The 20554-nt window shown below is 34.5% G+C and overlaps 1 protein-coding gene and 1 non-coding gene across 4 annotated transcripts in view; both read right to left on the reverse strand.

The window, feature by feature from the left end:
* Positions 1–4717: 4717 nt before the first annotated feature.
* The window catches only part of KPNA4 (karyopherin subunit alpha 4), a 57597-nt gene continuing 41760 nt past the window's right edge, over positions 4718–20554 (reverse strand). For 2 of the 3 annotated variants that reach the window (XM_004755671.3, XM_004755670.3), the window contains 6 exons: positions 18436–18564; positions 16936–17040; positions 13495–13566; positions 12135–12297; positions 9307–9401; positions 4718–6700 (listed from right to left, as the gene is read on the reverse strand). In XM_004755671.3, coding sequence (XP_004755728.1) covers positions 6602–6700; positions 9307–9401; positions 12135–12297; positions 13495–13566; positions 16936–17040; positions 18436–18564 — 663 coding nt within the window. In that variant the 3' untranslated portion in view covers positions 4718–6601. The remainder of the gene's footprint in view (positions 6701–9306; positions 9402–12134; positions 12298–13494; positions 13567–16935; positions 17041–18435; positions 18565–20554) is intronic. The other variant, XM_004755672.3, reaches the window with a different exon arrangement.
* On the reverse strand, positions 17898–18224 carry LOC123394655. Its single transcript, XR_006609406.1, has one exon.

Here is a 20554-nt window from a genome sequence, read left to right on the forward strand (position 1 = left end):
CCTTCATGGGGGCTTATGGAGCTTTGTTTATATGCAGATTTTGCCCTAAGAAGCTTACAATCCCGGTGGAAAAGAAGATGGAGAAATGCTGATGTGAGAAGACCAATGACTGACAGACTCCACAGACTGAAAAATTTCCATAAATGTAAGACACGCATTACAAAATAAGTTAATGGGGATGGCAAGGTTAGCAGACAGTATTGGACAAATTCAGCTTCTGGAAGGAGACAGAGATCTGGAAAATTCAAGGTATGAACTGTGGAGCTGAGAAAACTAGGATGCAAAAAAGACACTCAGAAACTACTGCCTCTTGGTAGCTGGGCAAAACTGCAAAACGAGGAACATGGGGATAGAGAGAACAGGAAAGCAACCTTTCAGTTCTCTTTAGCATCACTGAGCACTAGTTGACTCATACTGGAACAAGGTTACTGAACTTAAGTACCTCAACAGCTTAACAGCTATCCTATAACCATCCTAAATTGGTTCAAAGGGGGCGAAAATGAACTAAAGACCAGTTTTAATGCACCAGTTACAGTTACAAAAGTGGGACACCCCAAAGACCACCCTGGGATCTAAAGATTTGAGGCACAATATTAACTTTTATGGAGAGAGCACAGTGGCATTACAAAGAGAAGTGGTTGGAGGTAGAAAATATCCGTAATAGGGAAGTTTTATGTTTATGAGTTGAACAAGGGGCCAACTTGAAGAAAACAAAAAAAGTATGGTATTATGGTGGGAGAAAATAAGCCTATGTTGATTCCTTCCCAATCCCATAATTATAAGCCAAAATGGGAGGGTTTTGAGATAAGAAAAACACCCTCCCCTGAGTCCAAGAGCTGGATATTTAGCATTGATTAGTATGTGTACAGAGTGAAATGGTAACTCCGTACAGAGGAAGGGGGAAAGGTGGCTCTCACAAGGCTCCAAAGACAGAGGAATGGAGAAGACAGGATGCTGAATGAATTATCCAGAAGGCAAACAACTGGAGATAGGGAACATCACAAAAATAATAGATATTATATATATCTATAATATAGATATATATATTATAAAAGTATATATTTTTTGATTAGGCATTTTAAACAGTTGTTTGGAATAAAAACAGATAAAATCTCAGGTAAAGTTAGAGAATATCAAGAAATCCATCAGCTATACAAAATAGAAGTACGATCTGGGCAGGAAAATAGAATTCATGCTTTCCAGAGTAACAGAAAAACTAAAGTGGAAAAAATTGTAAAAAATTTCTTCATGATGGGGCAGCTGGGTGGCTTAGTTGTTGGGTGTCTGCCTTTGGCTCAGGTCGTGATCCCTGGATCCTGGGATCGAGCCCCACGTCAGGCTCCCTTTTGGTGGGAAGCCTGCCTCTCCCTCTCCAGCCCTCCCCTGCATATGTTCCCTATCTCACTGTGTCTCTGTCAAATAAATAAAAACTTTAAAAACTCTTCATGAATAAAACTGGAAGAATTGATGGTTTGGAAAAGCTAAGTAACCTGGCGTAAGCAGCGTATTTAGAGCTGCAAGATACAAAATCTGTAAAGGCAGAAACCAACACAAAAATATAAACAATGATAAAGTAGTCTTCTGGTAAGAGGTAGATCAGAAACAATCTTTCAGCTGCCCTTATTCACAAGTTACCAGCTGTCATATTTATAAACAGCACAATTTAAGATGGATATTCTCAACCAAATTTGCCACCTAAGGGGCCTGAATTTAAAGGGAGTAATTAAAAACTAATGGAACTGCTAGGTTAAGTCTTAGGGAAAAATACTAAACCTATCTTCCTTGTACGTTTCTGCTGTTCTAATATGCAATTCGGCACTGTACTCAGTCCATTTGCTTCTGGTCACACCGTTAACACAGGCTTGACAAATCTTCATTTTTAAAGTCTCCCTTTAATTTAGGAATTTGGATTATAAGGCTATCAATGTGCACCTTGATTTTGCTTAAAAGGATCTAGTATAACTTTTATTACCCTACTTCTGTTTTTAAAAACATACTTTAATGTGCTTATTTTCTTAAAGGTTTGTAGATGAACTTTTAAAGTATGGGTTATTTTTAAAGGATTTTATCTACTTGTCAGAAATAGCACAAGAGGGAGCAGCAGGCAGATTTGGAGCAAAAAACTCCCGCTGAGCAAGAGGCCCAAGTCAGGACTCAATCCCAGGACCCAGGGATCATGACCCAACTGACTGAGCCACCCAGACATCCGTCATTTATTTATAATTAATCTCCACTCCTGAGGTGGGGCTTGAACTCATGACCCCAAGATCAAGAGTGATATGGTTCACCAACTACGCCAGCCAGGAAACCCAGTGTGCTTATTTATTAAAAAGAAAATAATTTTCTCCTTCAAACATTCAAAACATCAAGTTAGGAATGGATTTGCTATTTCGGAGTATGGGAATGGATGTCTGGGCAAATTTTTCTTTCCAAGTCCTATTAAATTACTAGCTGACATTTAATGAATTTTGCCAAGGAATAAAATAATCAAGAAGTAAAAAGGTACAAAAATTTACCAGGTATCATGACCTTGAAAATAGTCAACAAGAGAACTTTTACACTTAGGAAGTAAATAATTCACCAAACCTCAAAAGTTAACTGGTAACTGCTTTTGATTGAAGCTAAATTGGCCTGTTTATAGCTCACCACCTTAATTTCTACAACAAATGATTTAATTTTAAAAACTCAAAAAGCAATCAAGTAATTTCAAAACTCTGTGGGACTCTGGACAAGTCACCTCTTGGCAATCATTTAAAGGGGAGGATTATGACAGACCATTTCTACTCAGAAATTCACAGACTCCTGAGTCCCTAAAGCTGTTATGCTTATGCATTTTGGGAGGAAGCTGGTCCAGAGCTTGCACTAAATTCGAATAGGTTGTCCAGAAACAAACTTGCAATATACTAGAGGATCACTTCTAAATTGCTCTGGGATCTAAAGACTGATACTCCATTGTGGTAGACAAAACTCTACGATGGCTCCCAAGATCCCCTGATGCACATGCCCTTTATTATCCCCTTTCCCAAGTGTGGGCAAGATCTGTGAATATGATAGATATTATAAGTTACGGTATAGGACAAGGGGGAAGGGATTTTGCAGGTTAATTAAGGTACCAATCAGTCTGGCTTTGTGGTCAAGAGGGAGATTATCCTGGGTGAGCCTGACTTAATCAGGTAAGCCCTCAAAAAAAGGTTTAGGGCCTTTTCTGAAATCAGATTTTCCTGCAAGCCTTGAAGCAGCAAGCTGCGTTGAATTCTACAGCTGCCAGGAAACGGGTTCTGCCATACAAGCATGGAAGAGGACCCTGACCTTCAAAGGTTGTGGCTCTGGATGAAACTTGACTGACGCCTTGTGAGGCCTTGAGCACTGGATCTAGCAAAACTGCATCTGGGCTCCTGACCTGTGGCAACTATCAAATAATAAATATATGTTGGTTTAAGCCGTAAGTTCGTTGTAATTTGTTATACAGCAACAGAAGATACATCACTTCTTAAATTACAGAGCTTAGCTCAAGTTCTCTTTTTTTGAGGGAACTGAGGCAATGGAGAAACCAAATAGGGTACTCCACAAATTAATGTTACAATAAAGCCCATCACTTTGCAGTGCAATGATACCTCTTAAGAAAGAAAAAACCTACGAAATGCAGTCACCAGGTAAGCCTAAACTGAAAGTTAAAAAGTCTTCCAAATCTATTTTTAATGATTAGTTAATAGTTTTACTTATAGGAATGTTCTAGTTTTGGTTCAAAGTAATGTGGAAAGTACTTATTCCATTATGAGACAAGTTAGAGAAGAAAAAATATCTTTAAAGATATATTTTAGACTAGGGCTACTCACACATTTGTAATAGAACATTCTCATTTTTATACAATTTGAGAAGGACTTGATGCTCTGAAAATGTAGTTTAAGACATGAAAAGCCAGGAAAACTAAGCTTATTAAAGACTTACTATTCCATTTTTCCCCCTCCTCACAAATAATGTTCTATGTTAAAAATGAATAAAGTTTCTTAATCACTGGAGAATAAACAAAGAGTTGTGTTTAAATCTGCTAACTATGATGAACTGTTAACTGTGCTGAAACAAATTTCAGACAATGAAAAATCCCTCCAAGCATTCTATTACAAAATCAGTGTCCTGTATGAGACCACAGGTAGAAAAATGAAGTATTTAGACTATCAGGGACCCCTTGTATTCACAGATGTTGATTATCATCCACAACTAGGATGTATTACAGGATTAACTATTTTATGGACTCATTTAGCCTATTATAACCTTACTTTGAGCTAGATCTGTTTACTAAGAAACATGGATTATACAAACTACTGTTATGGTCAACTTCTGCTAATTTAAACCTTCCGTAAAAAAACAAGCTCTGTGTGTAATCTGCCATTTATAGCCATGTGTTGAAGTTATAATACTATGTAAAATATAGTTCAAATAGTCTCTCTCAGTCCACTTTGCTAGAAGAATAAAGAGGTCAAAATGTTGGGCTGGACAGGGAGAAACCAGAACCAAAGACTGTGTCACCTGAACAGATCCAGTGAGTTAGAATATTAGTATGTCTATACTCAAAGTACAAATTGAAGAAATTTCCTGTTATGTTGGTTCTAGGTCAAACGCCTAAGGAAAATCTAAAATAAGCCATTGATTTACACTCTAACTTTACGTTTATATTTATATATATTAAAATCCAAATAGCACACACACACACCCCATGTAAAACATTGCTTTAAGTTTTAATGTTTATTTCCCCAAGACAGCCTAGCCTGCATTCTACTTGGATAAATTTTACAAGCTAGTTTTCTGCTGCTTCTAGTTTTAAACTTTAACCATGTTTCTGATGACAAGGAATGCTGCAAAAATACTCTAGTTCAACAAAGAGTTATGATCACAAAATAATTTTTATCCATTCTACAGTGTTTCAGAATTACCAGTTGATTTTAAACACAAAGTAGATATAGATGCTAATGGTGGCTAATCTGGTATGTTTCTTATAGCAAACTGTTGTTCATGCAACACTTGTGCTCAAAGGGGAAGGCACAGGATTTCCTACAATGAGCCACCTTATAAAGAGTTCTTTTTGTACAAATTAATTTATGTCACATTTAATTTAGTGTGCATAACCTCAAAACTGAGGTATTATTCCAATTTATAAAAACCACTTGCATAACTTTTATGCAAGTTTTAAAAATACAAAGTTTTCTCCCTAAAGTGGCTCAAAATAGATTGTTCATGGCTGCCTACATCTAAGATAAAAAGATTCTAAAACAATTGAACAGATTAGGCATATTATTAAAGGTGTTCAAACCATTACTTGATTTGTACATCTACTCAAACCTCTTCATCGGTCTTTATTCAGCAGTACATATGCACCAAATTCCATTTTAGAAGTTTCCATATCATTTTCATAGAAAACAAAGTTTGAAAACAAGTAACATTTAAACACAGCACGGTATTCTACCACAACTGAAACTTTTTTCTTCTTCTTCTTTACAGGACTCAACAAAATCTAAAAATGAACTATGCTGTAGATTTACCTCATGCAAAGATCTTTATGTTATCTCTGAAAATGAAAAGGATGGCTTTTTAAAGCACATTTTACTGTTTTATACTATTATGGCAACTTGTGTACTGCAACACAGTCTATTTTGAGGGAAATTTATGATTTTTTTCATGCAAAAATCTACACAAATTAGTTTTGATGATATGGAAAGCTTTTCATAGCATCAAACATTCATCTGGTGCAAATGCACAGGGAAACCTTCCTGAAAAGTTTTCTGACTTGAAAAGCAACTAAAAAGCCATACTAGGTAAAGTAAATAAAAACTAAAAAGAAAAAATAAAGGAGGGGGGTGGGTAAAGGGAAGAGGGGAGTAGAAAACACAGGCTGCAGAGTAAACCAATGTCTGCTGCTAAACCGGTCTTTGTTTTCATGTCCAGTGTACATTAACACTTATGATCTCACTTTGATGATTTACTAGGTTTGTTATCAGCCCCCTGAAGGCGAATCAAGCTTGCATGCGTTCACATACAGCACCACAACCATACTCTCGTACACAGTCACTCCAGGACTAGGAGTCTGCTTCATGAGTGAAGAGCCCTAGATTTGAAAGATGAACCTGACTCCCTATCACTGAGCCAGACATTCATTCAACATTGTCCACTCACACACTGCTTCATAGCAAGGCCTGGGCTCGGTTTCCTTTGACTTATATGGGCATCATATCCTCTTTTATGCTTACAAGGCTTGAAGATGACAGTACTGCACTTTCCCCTCAATTGATACAGAGTAAGTCAATGTTCCTTCTCAGGCACTGAAGATCTGTGACCTGTAGCCCTTTTTACTTTGAACAACCTAAATAAGCATTCATGTAAAGTTTTCGTTACATTTTGCCACTCATTCTCACTCGCACCCACTCGCCATCTTGACCTCATTTGGGCATTTTCTGTGATTCCAAATGAAATCTTCACATTTTCTTTCCCGATTTAATGCAGCAGCAGATCCCATGAGCCAAGCTTGATGGATCAAACCTTTTTATATATATGTATATATATATATATATCTCAGTGCTGCATTGTACCTAACTTCCACAACATCTTTCTAAAACTGGAACCCTTCTGTTGGTACGTTGGCAGATGAATTGAAACCAAATGTTCCACCTTGTATTGCCTCTGGAACAAGGCTAGGATCTTCATCAATCTAAAGAAAAAAAGAAAAAGTAAGTGATAATTAGTTTTAAAGGTTACATAAATAACATTATAGAAATATTCTCATTTCCATAAAAAACTAAGAGAGATGATGAAAGCCAACATTGTCCTACCACCTCTTTAGAAACACTTCGTGAAGACTTTCTTGGAGGACACCAAAATGAGAGGAAACTTAAGAGAATATGCAAGATAGGTATCTTCCAAAAGAGTGAAATATAAGTAATAAACGAGATGGTCCTACACATCAAACTGAGAGGATACTCTAATATCCCTTTTACCTAGGCAAAGAGATAAAAGTTGATGACATTAAAAAACATAATGCTGTCACTTTTGGACAGTAAATGTAATCTTTAGTTAATTTTTTACTAGCAACTGGAGACAAATGACATCTGGGCTTAAAACAGTAAGATAATAGCTGTGCTATAATGAGTATAATATATATGCAGGTTCTTTTTTGAAATACCACAAAAATCACTGACCTATAGTACAGTTCTTATAAATATGCTCATCGTCTGAATTATTCTTTTCACAGTGTTAAGAGATAACAGAGAACTTCATGTTAAGGTATTAGAAATCGTAATGTCTTGTGTATACCTAACTGCAAATTAGGAATTCCAAAAATCCAACTTTAGAACATGTGATAAAAGCTTCCCTTAAGAGAGTATGTTTTTCTAAATTTTATTTCTGATTGATTTAACTAGCATTATATTCTAAATAGGACTTAGGTTGACTATCTATAAGGAAACAGTTCACAGATTTTCTTTTCTAGTACTGTCTCTATGCCATGTTTAAATCATATTCACTTAAGAAAATATTTAGTAACATTCCACTTTTTGATAATGTGGAAAAGTTTGAGGTATATGAATTATTTTTTGAAAACATGAGAATTATCAAAAATCCACTGGTGGCTATATCTAATCATAATTTTCTAAGGAATAGCTGCTTTTAGATTTATTTTTCCAAAGGAGCAACATTAAAAATAAGTTAATATTTTAATTTCAACTACCATATACGGACAATATGAAGATACTCTTGCATACTATACCTTACATTATATGTAACTTATCTTTCTTGATGATTTACTCTTTCCATTTTATGTACTTTCAAATTTATTTTTGGTCATCTAACAAAAATAACAGTGATAGTATCTTCAAATATAGATGAACTACTGTCATTAAGGATTTATTACAGAATATACCAGTATCACTGTTTTGCTTATAAATATGTTATGCTATTAACAATATAGAATTTGAGAACTATAAAGACATCAAGTGAAAATAGAGACTGATTTGTCAAGTGTCGAAAAATTCTTATCATAACTCAACAGCAAAAAATACCACCCAGTTAAAAAATGGGCAAAAGAAGGTTAAAAGAACAGCAGCTAATGCTGGGTCATTCAGTCAGATTTATATGTGGATGTCTCATATCTTGTCAGCAAATGTAAATTTTATTATGTATTATATATAACACTTGCTATAAATGTTGTTAGAGCAGTGTTTATCAAGCTGCAATATAGGTACCATAAAAAGCTTTTATTAAATAATCATCTGTTAAAAAAAAAAAAAATGGGCAAAAGACTTGAACAGACATTTCTCCAAAAGATATACAAAAGATGAGTAGGTATATAAAAAGATGCTCAATATCACTAGTAATAAGGGCAATGCCAATTAAAACCACAATGAGGTATTACTTCACACCTGTGAAACGGCCACCATTAAAAAGACGAGAGTTAACAAATGCTGGTATGGATATAGAGAAAAGGGAAATCTTGTGCATTGTTAGTGGGACTGTAAATTAGTACAGCCACTATGGAAAACAGTAGTTCCACCAAAAATGTAAAACAGTATTTCCACCAAAAAATTAAAAATAAAACTATCATATGATTATTCAGCAATTCCACTTCTAACAATATACTCAAAGGAAACGAAAACACTAACCTAAAAAGACATTTCTAACCCTATGTTCACAGTGGCATTATTTACAATAGCCAAGGCATGGAAAGAACCTAAAATGTGCACCAAAAGATGAATGGATAAAGCAAATGTGATATATATACACAGTAGAATATTACAGACTAAAAGGAAACCCTGCCATTTGCAACAACATGTATAAACATTTGAGAGCATTTAATGATAAGTTAAATAAGTCAGACAGAAAGACGAATACTGTATGACCTAACTTATATGTGGAATCCTAATAAAAAAGCTCATAGGAAAGATCAAACTTGTGGTTACCATGGGTAAAGGGTACAAGCAGAGAAAAGTGGAGGAAGGTGGTCAAAAACTATGAACTTCCAATAGTGAGATTAAAAAAAAAAAAGCTATTTTACAAGCAAACCTTCAGCATTCCTGTAAAATAAAAAATCCTCATTGTTTTTAACTACTAATGGCAATAAATCCGTAAAAGGAAAAAAAAATCCTTAATTCTTTTTTTGCCCTTAGAACCAGTACTTTTTAATGCCCTGAGGGACTTTAAAATATTATTTCTGAAAGTGATATTATTTTAATTACATTCCAAAAAAGTGTATGTCCTAGCTTATATTATTTCTAGACTTATGTTTGTATATAAAACAAATAAAACCATAAAATTATTAAATACATCATCTGAAGAGAAGAACTGATCAATGATCTCATAGGCCAATTTGTAGATGTCTTCATTTTCATGATTTTGAAGTTGTTCAATTTTCTCCAGTCCTGCAAGAAATTTTATGAAGTGAAACAATGGTAATATTTAAAACAGAAGAACAAAAAATTTACAATAATCTTGGGACCACATAATCCCAATTTTTGGACAGTCAATCTGTGATTTTTGGGACTCTATACTAAAGGTGAATCTTAAAAAGGCTTTATGCACAAAGATATAGCATATTTATCTTAAAAAGTTAACCACCTGAGTGTTTAAATTCGTATGTTTAAGCAAGCAACGGACACCTCTCTATTCGGTTTACGTATAACCAATGTTTATAAGGAATAATAACATGGATTACTTTTGTTTGTTACAAGTTAAAAGCAGATTCTTTTTACTTTCTAGCCTCTGCCAAGTTTTTCTAATGATACATGTATAAAAATAATGAAAAAACTGGTGATTAATAAATATGAATGTTAAGACATCTGTTAAATATTATGGAAAATGATCAAGATCAACCACAGTACTTCGGGGGAAGGAGAATTTCCCCATAAACATTAATGAGCTTATTAAATCACAGGCAAAAATATTAAAAAGAATATATAAACTTAACTGATAAGCAAAATGCATCTTATTTTGCTTTATAGGAGTAATAATTTTAAGGTTTCCAAAATGAAGTGAAAACTGCCCTTTCTTGAGTGTTCTTTATCTATTCCTTACATGGGAGAAGTTGTTTTGGGCTCATTTTTCAGTCTACACATTCTTTTTTTTCTTTTTTCACTCTACACATTCTATGTAGTGAGCCCGCCTTAAGTAAAGAATTTAGCTAGGGACGTCTGGCTGGCTTGGTCAGTGGAGTATGCAACTCTTGATCTCAGAGCTGTTTGAGCCCCATGCTAGGTATGGGGATTGCTTTAAAAAAAAAAAAAAAAGAATTTAGCCACTATGATAGGGTGAGGACTTATTCTTTTCTGGGCTTCAGAAGCATAAAATTAAAATGCCTGCATGATAATTCCACCAGATGTTTCATGTGTACTTACAATTCAAAATGTCCAAACACAATTTATTCCTTGCCTTTCCTCAATTAACCTATTTGTTCTACTGTATCCTTACTTCATGATAATTAATAACTTGAAATTGGAGACAAAGCCTAATACGCTCCCCTTTCCCTCAATACTCTATCATCAAATCTCAAAAACCTCAAAGTCTCTCTCTTGAATCCTGTCATCATTTACTGTGGCCCAGACTGCTATATACCTTCCTAACTGGTTTCCTGCCTCTTGTCTCCAACAGTCTCATTTCCTTGATATCCACGCTCCATTTAAAGATGCCTATCCCTTAGGTAAAAACTTTCAGTGGCTTGTAATACCCTGGGGCAGAATTCATTGGGGAAGCTTATATGATATAGATTTCTGGCCTTACCGCCAGTGATAAGGGCAAGGCTCAGATCTGGATTTTAATTTTTTTATAAAAATAAAATTTTTAGTAATTAAAATGTTTATGTGGGGAAAAAATACTAGTAAAAAATTTTAAACTATACTTGTTTTTAATTTTTCTGGTACTCAACTTCCCAATTAGGTTCCCTAACACTATTCTCCACCTCCTGTTCCTAACTTCATAGTTAGGTGTTTTCTGTTGCTCTCTATTGTCACTTTAAAAATACTTCTTTCTGGGACGCCTGGGTGGCTCAGTTCATTAAGCGGCTGCCTTTGGCTCAGGTCATGATCCCAGCATCCTGGGATCGAGTCCCACATCGGGCTCCTTGTTCTGTAGGGAGCCTGCTTCTCCTTCTGCCACTCTGTCTGCCTGTGCTCTCTCTCTCTCTCTGACAAATAAATAAATAAAATCTTTAAAAAAAAAAAATACTTCTTTCTTTCAAGACTCTGAACTCCCTTCACAAGCAAATTGAGAATATGGTTCTCCTACTCTTACAGTTACTTTTCCTTTCATTTACTTCTCAACATCTGTCAGAAATAACCTTCCTTTTGTGCTTATCCAGGTTGGTCACATTTACATTTTGGTCCACAGCTACAACTGAGTCTTCCATGTTCTATCTACACAGTAATTCTAGGTGCTGAAAGCTCAGCTGTGCTGTTTACATTCTAGGTGGCTCTGGCACAGAATCAGATTTGGGAACTACTGCCCTATAGAATAAAGAATCTGCTGTGCTACCAAACTTGTAAGACTGCAGGGGCCTGGTTGGTGGCAATATCTCCAGTTTCTACCCCATACTTTGTGATTCAGCAACACTGAACTACTTATAATTTGCTGAATGCTAGGTCTCACCTCAGACTTTGCTCATGGTGTTATCTCTGCCTGGAACACCTCTCATCCCTTTTTACTTTATTAATCCTTATTCATCTCTCAATATCCAGCTCAGGTGTCACTTCCTGCTTCTTCCAGGTATTTCATTTTGTTGTACATTTCTATTAGGGTAATTAGCACATTAAATCAGTTCATATTTATCTCAATGACTGAACTACATGCCTTGAGGGCAAGGACTGTGTCTTGTTTACCACTGTTTCCCCAGTACCCTTAGCACAGTGCCTGTTCAATACATGGCAGCAATTCAGTTACCTATGCATATGCAAGAAGCTGAGCAGGACTGTACATATAGCATATAATATTTAGTTTATTCTGTTACTTGATAATCTAAGACAGAAAAATACAGAAGTGCTACATTGTCAGAAAATAAATGTAGCTACAAAAAGAACATAAATGCTAAGTTAAATAAGTCAGAAAATAAATGTAGCTACAAAAAGAACATTAAAGTGTGAAATAACAGCTTATAATAAACTTACCTCCACACTCTTCTATAAGATTGGCTATGGTTTCTGCCTCATCTTCAGCCATTTTTAATATATTACTTAGTCCATCAAGTACTACTTGCACAACTTGTGCATCTTTTACAGTCAGCAAGTTGCAAAAGGGTGGAATAACATTTTGTTGAATTAGATAGGCCACCTGAAGAAAAACACCATGATAAAATAAACACAGGTGAATTTTGTGTACCATATGATCTCACTGAAATAATTCTAACTTTAAAATTTTGAGTATGGAAACATGTCTCACATGTTATGTTAGACCATAGTAGATTATTTTATTATTTTACTATGAGATTCCTTCTCCTTTTAATGTAGTGCTTTTCTTGAACTTAGGAAAAAAACAAATGAAAATGAAGGAATCATTCAACGTCATATGAAACATTTGCCTTAAGGAGTACTCTTTTCAAAGGCCCCTTCCTCCCCTTTAGGTTAAAAAATTGTGAAATCTGTACAGAGGCTGGATGATATTTTTTAAAAGCTACAACTGTTCAATGTTATGGTATCCAATGTAAGAGTGCTGTAACATTTATAACACTCAAATACCTGGCCACCTTCAATTCATTGTTTAATTGGTTCTGTAATATTTTTGTAATATTTTCTATCATTTTTATATTTTGTCATATTGTCATTTCCATGTATTATATGTATATTCTGCTCTGTATTCAGACTTAAGTGGATTCATTACTCACCACCAGTCTATAGCTTATCTGTGACAATTCTCAGCTTATTGTTTACCAGCTTTAAGTTCACTCTTTTTACCTATCTGTGAAATTTACCTGGAACCTTTGAAACTCATTTTTTTTTGCCAGTTGGCACAATGTTAAGCTTTGTCACCCACACAACTCCAGAATGAGTGCCTCTTTAAACTTTACACCCTAGGCTCCTTATATTCCTTTTCCTTAATTCCCAGACCTATCCTTTTGGTTTACATTAGTTCCTTGCTTTGTTTGCTACTGGTAAATTTTTGTTGGTTTTTGTGTTCTCTTTGGTTATCTTCAATTGTTATGAGAATCTGTGATGTTGCTTCAGTCTGCCCTATTAAGCTAAAAAGTCCTGTTTTTTCCTATTGCTAAACCCAAATAAACCCTGACTACATATGTTTTGATCTTACCATGACCTATATAAATTTTGTAGGCCAAGGCGGTATAACACTTCTCATCTATAAAATATAATTAAAGGAAGTCAAGGTGACCCTTTTATATGGGGGGGAAAAGAAATCACAGAATGCCTGTTATCTTGCTACATTGTATATTATGATTTAATTGAGCTCTAAATCTTAGAATCATCTGTACTGTTATTTTACCAGTTTTGAGAAATAAGTGAGAGCTGAACTTACTTGATCTTTCCTCCCACTAATTGTTAAGTTACTTATGGCCCAAGCAGCTTCTTTCTGAGTGCCAAAATCTCCCTGTAAAAGCCAAGGATACAAATTGCAACATAGTTTAAACTGATGAAAAATGTTGTCTGAAATTATATTCAACTGCTTATTTCTCCAGGTTTTTTCTAGCCTTTCTATATGCATACATATTTTTATGTAAGAGAAGATTTTGAATTCAATTTATCCTAAACCAAACCAACCAACCAAACAAAAAAACCCACAACACATTAACCCTAAACAAATGCAGACTCCCTTTTGTAAACTCTCCTGGCAACAAACTGACTTGGTATTACTGTTCAATTAAGTCAGATGAAATGAAGTGAGTGATAAAATAAGAAGTCAAAAAAAAAAAAAAAAAGGAAAACATACACTTCAATTTAATCAAAGAAATGTCAAGTAATTCTTTTAAACACGAAACAAAGTTTTAAAAATGCTGATTTCCACCATTAATGAGACTATTATATAAAAACATTACCCTCCTACAATTCCTTTCAAGTACAAATTGAAAAAATATACTTAAAAATCATTTAAAAAGTCATTTTATGATTCAGTAACATTCTTAGTAATACATCTAATGACTACATGAGGTTCTCAGAGGTGAGAATCTCTGAGAATTTACCAAGAAATAATTTAAAGCAAAGGAGTATTATGTATCCTTCTAGATATTATCTTAGTAGCAGATTAACTAGACAAAAAGTAGAGCAACTAGAATTCTCAACAACAGTGGAATAAACAACTACAATAAATCTGCTGAATAGAATAACGACCTGTTGTTAAATATAAAGAAGACTAGCAACCTGGAAAAATGCTTACAATGAAGAAAAAACTTATATAAATATGAGTAACAAAAATTAATACTGTAGTGGGATACCTATTTTTATATATCAGACTGATAAAATGCAAATATCTATCAGTGAGGCTGGTAGGATTGTAAAATGGTACAATCCTTACAGAAAGGGAATAATATTATACAGCAAAATTTACATATATGCCTTTATATAACCAAAAAACCCCAAACAAACAAAAATACTAAAGTAATTTCCCCAAATAAGAAACAGAGGGGCACCTAGGTGGCTCAGTTAAAGTCTCTGCCTTCAGCTCAGGTCATGATCCCAGTGTCCTGGGATGGAGCCCCTACATCCTGTATCATCCTGCATCAGCATCAGGCTCTCTGCTCAGCAGGGAGCCTGTTTTCCTTCCTGTCTCTCTGCCTGCCTCTCTGCCTACTTGTGATCTCTGTCTGTCAAATAAATAAATAAAATCTTAAAAAAGAAAGAAAGAAAGAAAGAAACAGAAATAAGTAACATAACTGTATACCAAGTTGGTGACTTAATCACATATACAAAAGTTATTTCAAGTGACACACCACCATTTTAAGTGCACCACTGATGGAATACATCCTAAAAACAAAATCCCTCAAGGAAATCTTAACAGTGAAGTAGTCATGTTGTTAGTGGCAATATGATCTTATTTTAATAAATTTTATGTATCTTAATATATTGTAATATTTTAGAAGGATTTCCAGCATAAGAGATAAAACTACAAATCAAAGAATAAAAAGCTTATCCTAAATATCCAGTGATATCTGATAGTTTCTTTTCATTCATGATTTCTTATGAATTCTCATGTTCACAAAATTACTATATATTTTCTACTTGTTTCTTTTTTTTTTTTTAAGTAGGCTTCATGCCCAATGTGGGGCTTGAACTCATGATCCTGAAAATCAAGAGTCATAGCTCTACTGACTGACTGGGCCAGTCAGGCATCCCTATTTTCTATTTTCTAAAAACAAAAACAAAACTAAACATATTATCACCCATTTTGTTCACTCAGGCCTAGAAACAATGACAACCTTGTAGCATATGACACTTCTATATTATCTGCTACCTAAAAGGACACCCTGGAGAGTCTAGGTCAGAAAATACGTAAAAGAAGCTTGAGAACTATGTCATATTCCAAAGGTAGGAAGCTCTCAAAAACTACGAAGGCAATGGAATAAAGACTCAGGCGCTAAATTTAAAGTTTCCATGGTTAGGGACAACCTTAGTGTTAGAAAAAATAACAATGGACAAAAACTTACAAAATACAGATAAAAATTCCTAATTTCCTAATAACACTAAGAACTACCCCCTAGTATCCTTTTGAGGTTGTTAGAGAACCATGTTATTCTAAAAACTAAGTGAATAATGGGATGCCTGGGTGGCTCAGTCTGTTAGGCGTATGATTTTTCATCTCAGCTCAGGTCTTGATCTCAGGTTTCAATGTTCAAGCCCAGCATGGAGCCTGCACACACACACACACACACACACACACACACACACACCCAAAACAACAAAACAAAAACTAAGTGATGAGAATTTATCTTGCTTTTCTTATATGAAACATATTTCAGAGTAAGCCAATAGCTGATAAAGAAAAAAGCTTTCTATTGAGAAGTCACAGTTAATAAAGAATGACAGAATTAGAAAGTCACCATTTTGCAGTTCCTAGTAAAATAAGGGATCCACACAATCATCATTAATCACTACCTGAAAACCACTAGGCAAAGACCAATGGACAGGTTTATAACAATCAGTTGGAGCAGGCTCATGTGCAACTGAGCTTACTCATCAATTTGAAGAGGACAGATGTAGGACAACTGGAGATAAGGTTAAAACAGTATAGGTCTTCTGATGTGAATCATTAGGAAATACAGAGTAATACATTAAGCCTTGCCTAAAAAAACTGAACCAGATCTACCAGTTTATAGGAAACTAAGTCTTTACTAACAGTTTGTAGAACACATGGAGGGAAAGAAGATAGAGTTATCTTCTAATTACAGATCAATGTTCAGAAAAAACCCTCATGCTGTGAATGTGACATTTTAAATTGTCTCTTTCCCAAACATTAATGTAAGTATGAGAGATGATACAGCATATGATTAAATAGCACACTTACTTACTGTTTGATTTTGGACAATTTGTCTATATCATAGTTACTTCATTTGTCAAAAAGGAATAATTCTTAAGCTCATGGAGTTGCAGTATTACATGAAGTAACAGATGTGGAGTGAGAATAGTATGTGAGCATTTTAAATCCGCAGTAACAATTATAATTTTGAATATTATAATCAGTAATGAGTTTTTTAAAATAATAATGTATTTTTAATAAATCCCAGAGTAATAGTAATTATTGGTAAAGGAATGATACAGAAGAAGGGCTAGGGGTTCCTAAAAAGAAATATTTTTTCATATATAAAAACTGCTAGGTTCAAAGTTTTCACGTTACTACTACTTTACTGTAGTATTCATGCCACTGTATAGGTTCTAATTAAACAAACAGAGGCATATATTCACATAATTTGTTAAATTTAAATCCTTTTCCTCTTACTCAGATTATAATACAAGATGATTTTCTTACCTTATCCAAAAGGTGTATTATCATCGGTACAAGATTGGCATCAATTACTGCCTGAACCTGCTGCTGATTTCCTGCGGTGATGTTAGAGAGGAACCACACTGCTTCCTGCAGAACAAGGACCCCTTGAATATTTCTCATTAAAAATTAAAATCTACATCTGAACTAAATTCACTACATTTGTTACAATGTCCAAATGATTTTATTATGGAACAAGTTCCATAATAAAAATCTCAGGAATCTTAACTCCTCTATCCCCCCACCTTCTGTATTTACCCTGAACAAATTGTTAATGGCCCTATATCAAGTCATAATCAACCAAATCTTCTGAAAATTCTTCAAAACAATGTTCCCAAACATAAGACTCAAAAGAAGCTTGCCTGAACAAATACTAAGGAATCCATGAGCTGTAATATAGATACAAATCCCAAAACTACTGTAAATGAGATTTAGCATCCCCCTCACATAATGTGCTTTATTCTCTATTTTATTGTGATCAAGAATGCTAGTCAAAGTCAGTAAATCTCAATTATCCATGATAATGGAGACAAGAACATTTAAGTAGTGGGGTATTTTAGTATACTTATTTATAAGTCATTCACTGCACCATTTCTCTCAAGAGCTAAAGTGGAACCAGATGTTTGATTGCTTCATTGGTCTACCTTAATGATCTTTTTATGCTACCCTTTACACTTTAGTAGTGCTTACTGCTTTTGACAAGATGATGGCGGTCAAGTGGTTCACAAGTTTCACAAACAACAAATGCACACTAAGACCAGTTAGCATGAAATAAGACAAAATATCAACCTCATATCCTATGTAGGATATTACTGTCATTTACCAGATATAAAATAAATTTATTACATTACTCAACGTAAAAGGAAACATTTTCTCTATTTAAAACAAATTAGTAAACACATTTTATTCCCTAAAGTATTAGTATTAGCTAATGTCAAGCAGGCTCTTTGGATCAGATCACAGGACCATGTTTAATGAACCTGTTAGAGATGTTAGGGTGCCAGGCTACTTAGGTGAGCTGTTCTTGGGTTATAATCATCGGCAATGTTGTAATCAACAGCCCGTGTATTTCTACAACAGCCTCAGATGCACTCCAATATCAGCATCACCAATCAGTGCCCCCTTTCAATAGCCTCCATGATCTCTCTCACATACACAAACACACACACTATTAAGTATCTATAAAATATTAAGCTTAATTACATGACTCACACATTAAAATTTTCCAATCACACAACATTCAACACCCAATTATCTCTATTTCATCATTTCCAAGAGAGCCAAATTTGCATTGTTTACAACTGCTTTTATATACAAAAAAATTACAGAAATCCATGTTAGAAAGAATAAAATATTCTAACTTCTCTTGATGTCTAAATGATGGTTTACATTAATAATCATTATAGATACTTCTGAATCCCTAATTTTACGAATGAAAACTGCTGATACTTTATGTGTTATTAGGTAGTATTTAAAAATACTTACTTTATTTATTTTCTCTTTGGGATGTGTCAGAAGTGCTGGGAAGTGTGAAAGAGCATCACAGTTCAAAACTACTTGTGTTTGCTCATCAGTTCCAGTAACAATGTTGCCCACAGCTCGAAGTGCTGCAGTCTGAAACAAAAGATGTAATGACATGTTCTATTATGAAAGATTAGCTCTTTCATTCATGCCAACCTACTGTTTTTGAGTAACTGATACCAATTTAGGAACAAAGGAGTAAACAGGACAGGGTTATGGAGTTTACATTATTGTGGAAGACAGTCAATAAACAAACAAATAAGGATAATTTTGAGTAGTAATTAGGGCCATAAAGACAATAAGTACTTTGAATTTTTGATTCAGTGTTTCAATAAATTACAAACAAAAACACAGGGCTCTTCTGAAGGAGGGCAGGAACCTGTATGAGATTTCACTATCATCTGAATTTGAATTATAAATTTTTTTTATAGTTGTATCAGGTCATTTTCTCTCAAGTTAGAGCTTTTTGCGGGGGGCTAATTTTAACATTTATAAGACAAATGACTCAGTGTCCCTCCCAAATTGAAATATTATTTACATAACACAAAATTCACCCTTTTAAAATGCAGAATTCAGTGGTTCTTGTACCTCCAAAGTTGTGCAACCATTATATGTAATTCCAGAACATTTTTATCACATCAAAAAGGGGTATCTGTATCCACTAGCAGTCACTCGCCTTTCCCTCAATGGTTGGGGAAGGCGGTTCCTGACAGCTACGATGCCTGTGGATGTCTATTCCAGACATTTCATATAACTGGAATCAGACAGTAGGTAGCCTTTTTTTGTCTGGCTTCCTTCACTTAATGTAATGCTTTCAAGGTCCATTCATGTTGTAGCATGTGTTGATACTTCATTCCTTTTCAGCCAAATAATAGTCCAGTTATATATAAGTGGAATGTATTTTATTTAAATATTCATTAGTGGATAAACATTTTGTTTTCACTGGCTATTGACAGTAATAGTGCCATAAACATTTGTGAGCCAGCTCTTGTGTGAACATCTGCTTTCAGTTCTCTTGGTTATATATATATATCTAGGAGTGGAAAATGCAGAGTTATACAGTAACTCTGTACCTAACTTTCTGAGGTACTATCACACTGTATGCCAAAGAGGCTGTACCATTTTAATTTCTATATATGTATAAGGATTCCACTTTCTCTACATCTTTGCCAAAATTTGTTAACCTCTTTTTGATTATATACATCCTGTGTTTATGAAGTGGTATTTCATTGCAGCTTTGATTTACATTTCTTTCATGGCTTATGATGTTGAACATCTTCTCATGTTGCTTAGTGACCATTTGAATGTCTTCTCTGGATAACTGTATTTAAATGTTTTGCCAATTTTTAATTGGATTATTTTTTTACTGTTGTTAAGAATTCTTTATGTATTTTGGACCCAAGTCCCTTTTCAAATACATTATTTGCCAATACTCCTTCCATTCGGTGGGTTTTCTTTTCACTTTCTTGACAGTCTCCTTAGAAGCACAAGTTTTTTAATTCTGATGAAGTCCAACTGATCTAGTTTTCTCCTTGGTTGCTTATGCTTATTATATCAAATCTAAAAAACTGCTGTCTAATACAAAGTCATGAAAATTAATGCTTATGTTTTCTTCTAAGAGGTTTACACTTTTAGCTCTTATACTTGGGTGTCTGACCTATTCTGAGCTAATTTTTATAAATAGGGAGCTAATTTCATTTGTTTACAAGTAGATATTCAGTGGTCTTAGCTCCGTTTGTTTAATTACCATTTCTTGAAAAGACTCTTCTTTGCTAATTGAACTTTCGTGGCACCTTTGTTGAAAATCAATTGATCATATGGGTTTATATCTGGAGTCTTTTTTTTTTTTTTTTAAGATTTTATTTATTTATTTGACAGAACGAACAGAGAGAGAGCAACAAGAAGGAGAAGCAGAACAGGGAGACTGACATAGGACAGGGCTCCATCCCAGGACCCTGGGATCATGATCTGAACTGAACCAAAGGCAGATACTTAACCCAGTGAGCCACCCAGGTGCCCCAACAGGAACTGCATTTAACCTGTAGGTAAATTTGAGAAGCACTGCATTCCTAACAACACTGTC

The sequence above is a fragment of the Mustela putorius genome, unplaced genomic scaffold (genome assembly GCF_011764305.1).
Source record: "Mustela putorius furo isolate JIRA1106 unplaced genomic scaffold, ASM1176430v1.1 tig00003834_pilon_pilon_pilon, whole genome shotgun sequence".
Classification (NCBI taxonomy): domain Eukaryota; kingdom Metazoa; phylum Chordata; class Mammalia; order Carnivora; family Mustelidae; genus Mustela; species Mustela putorius.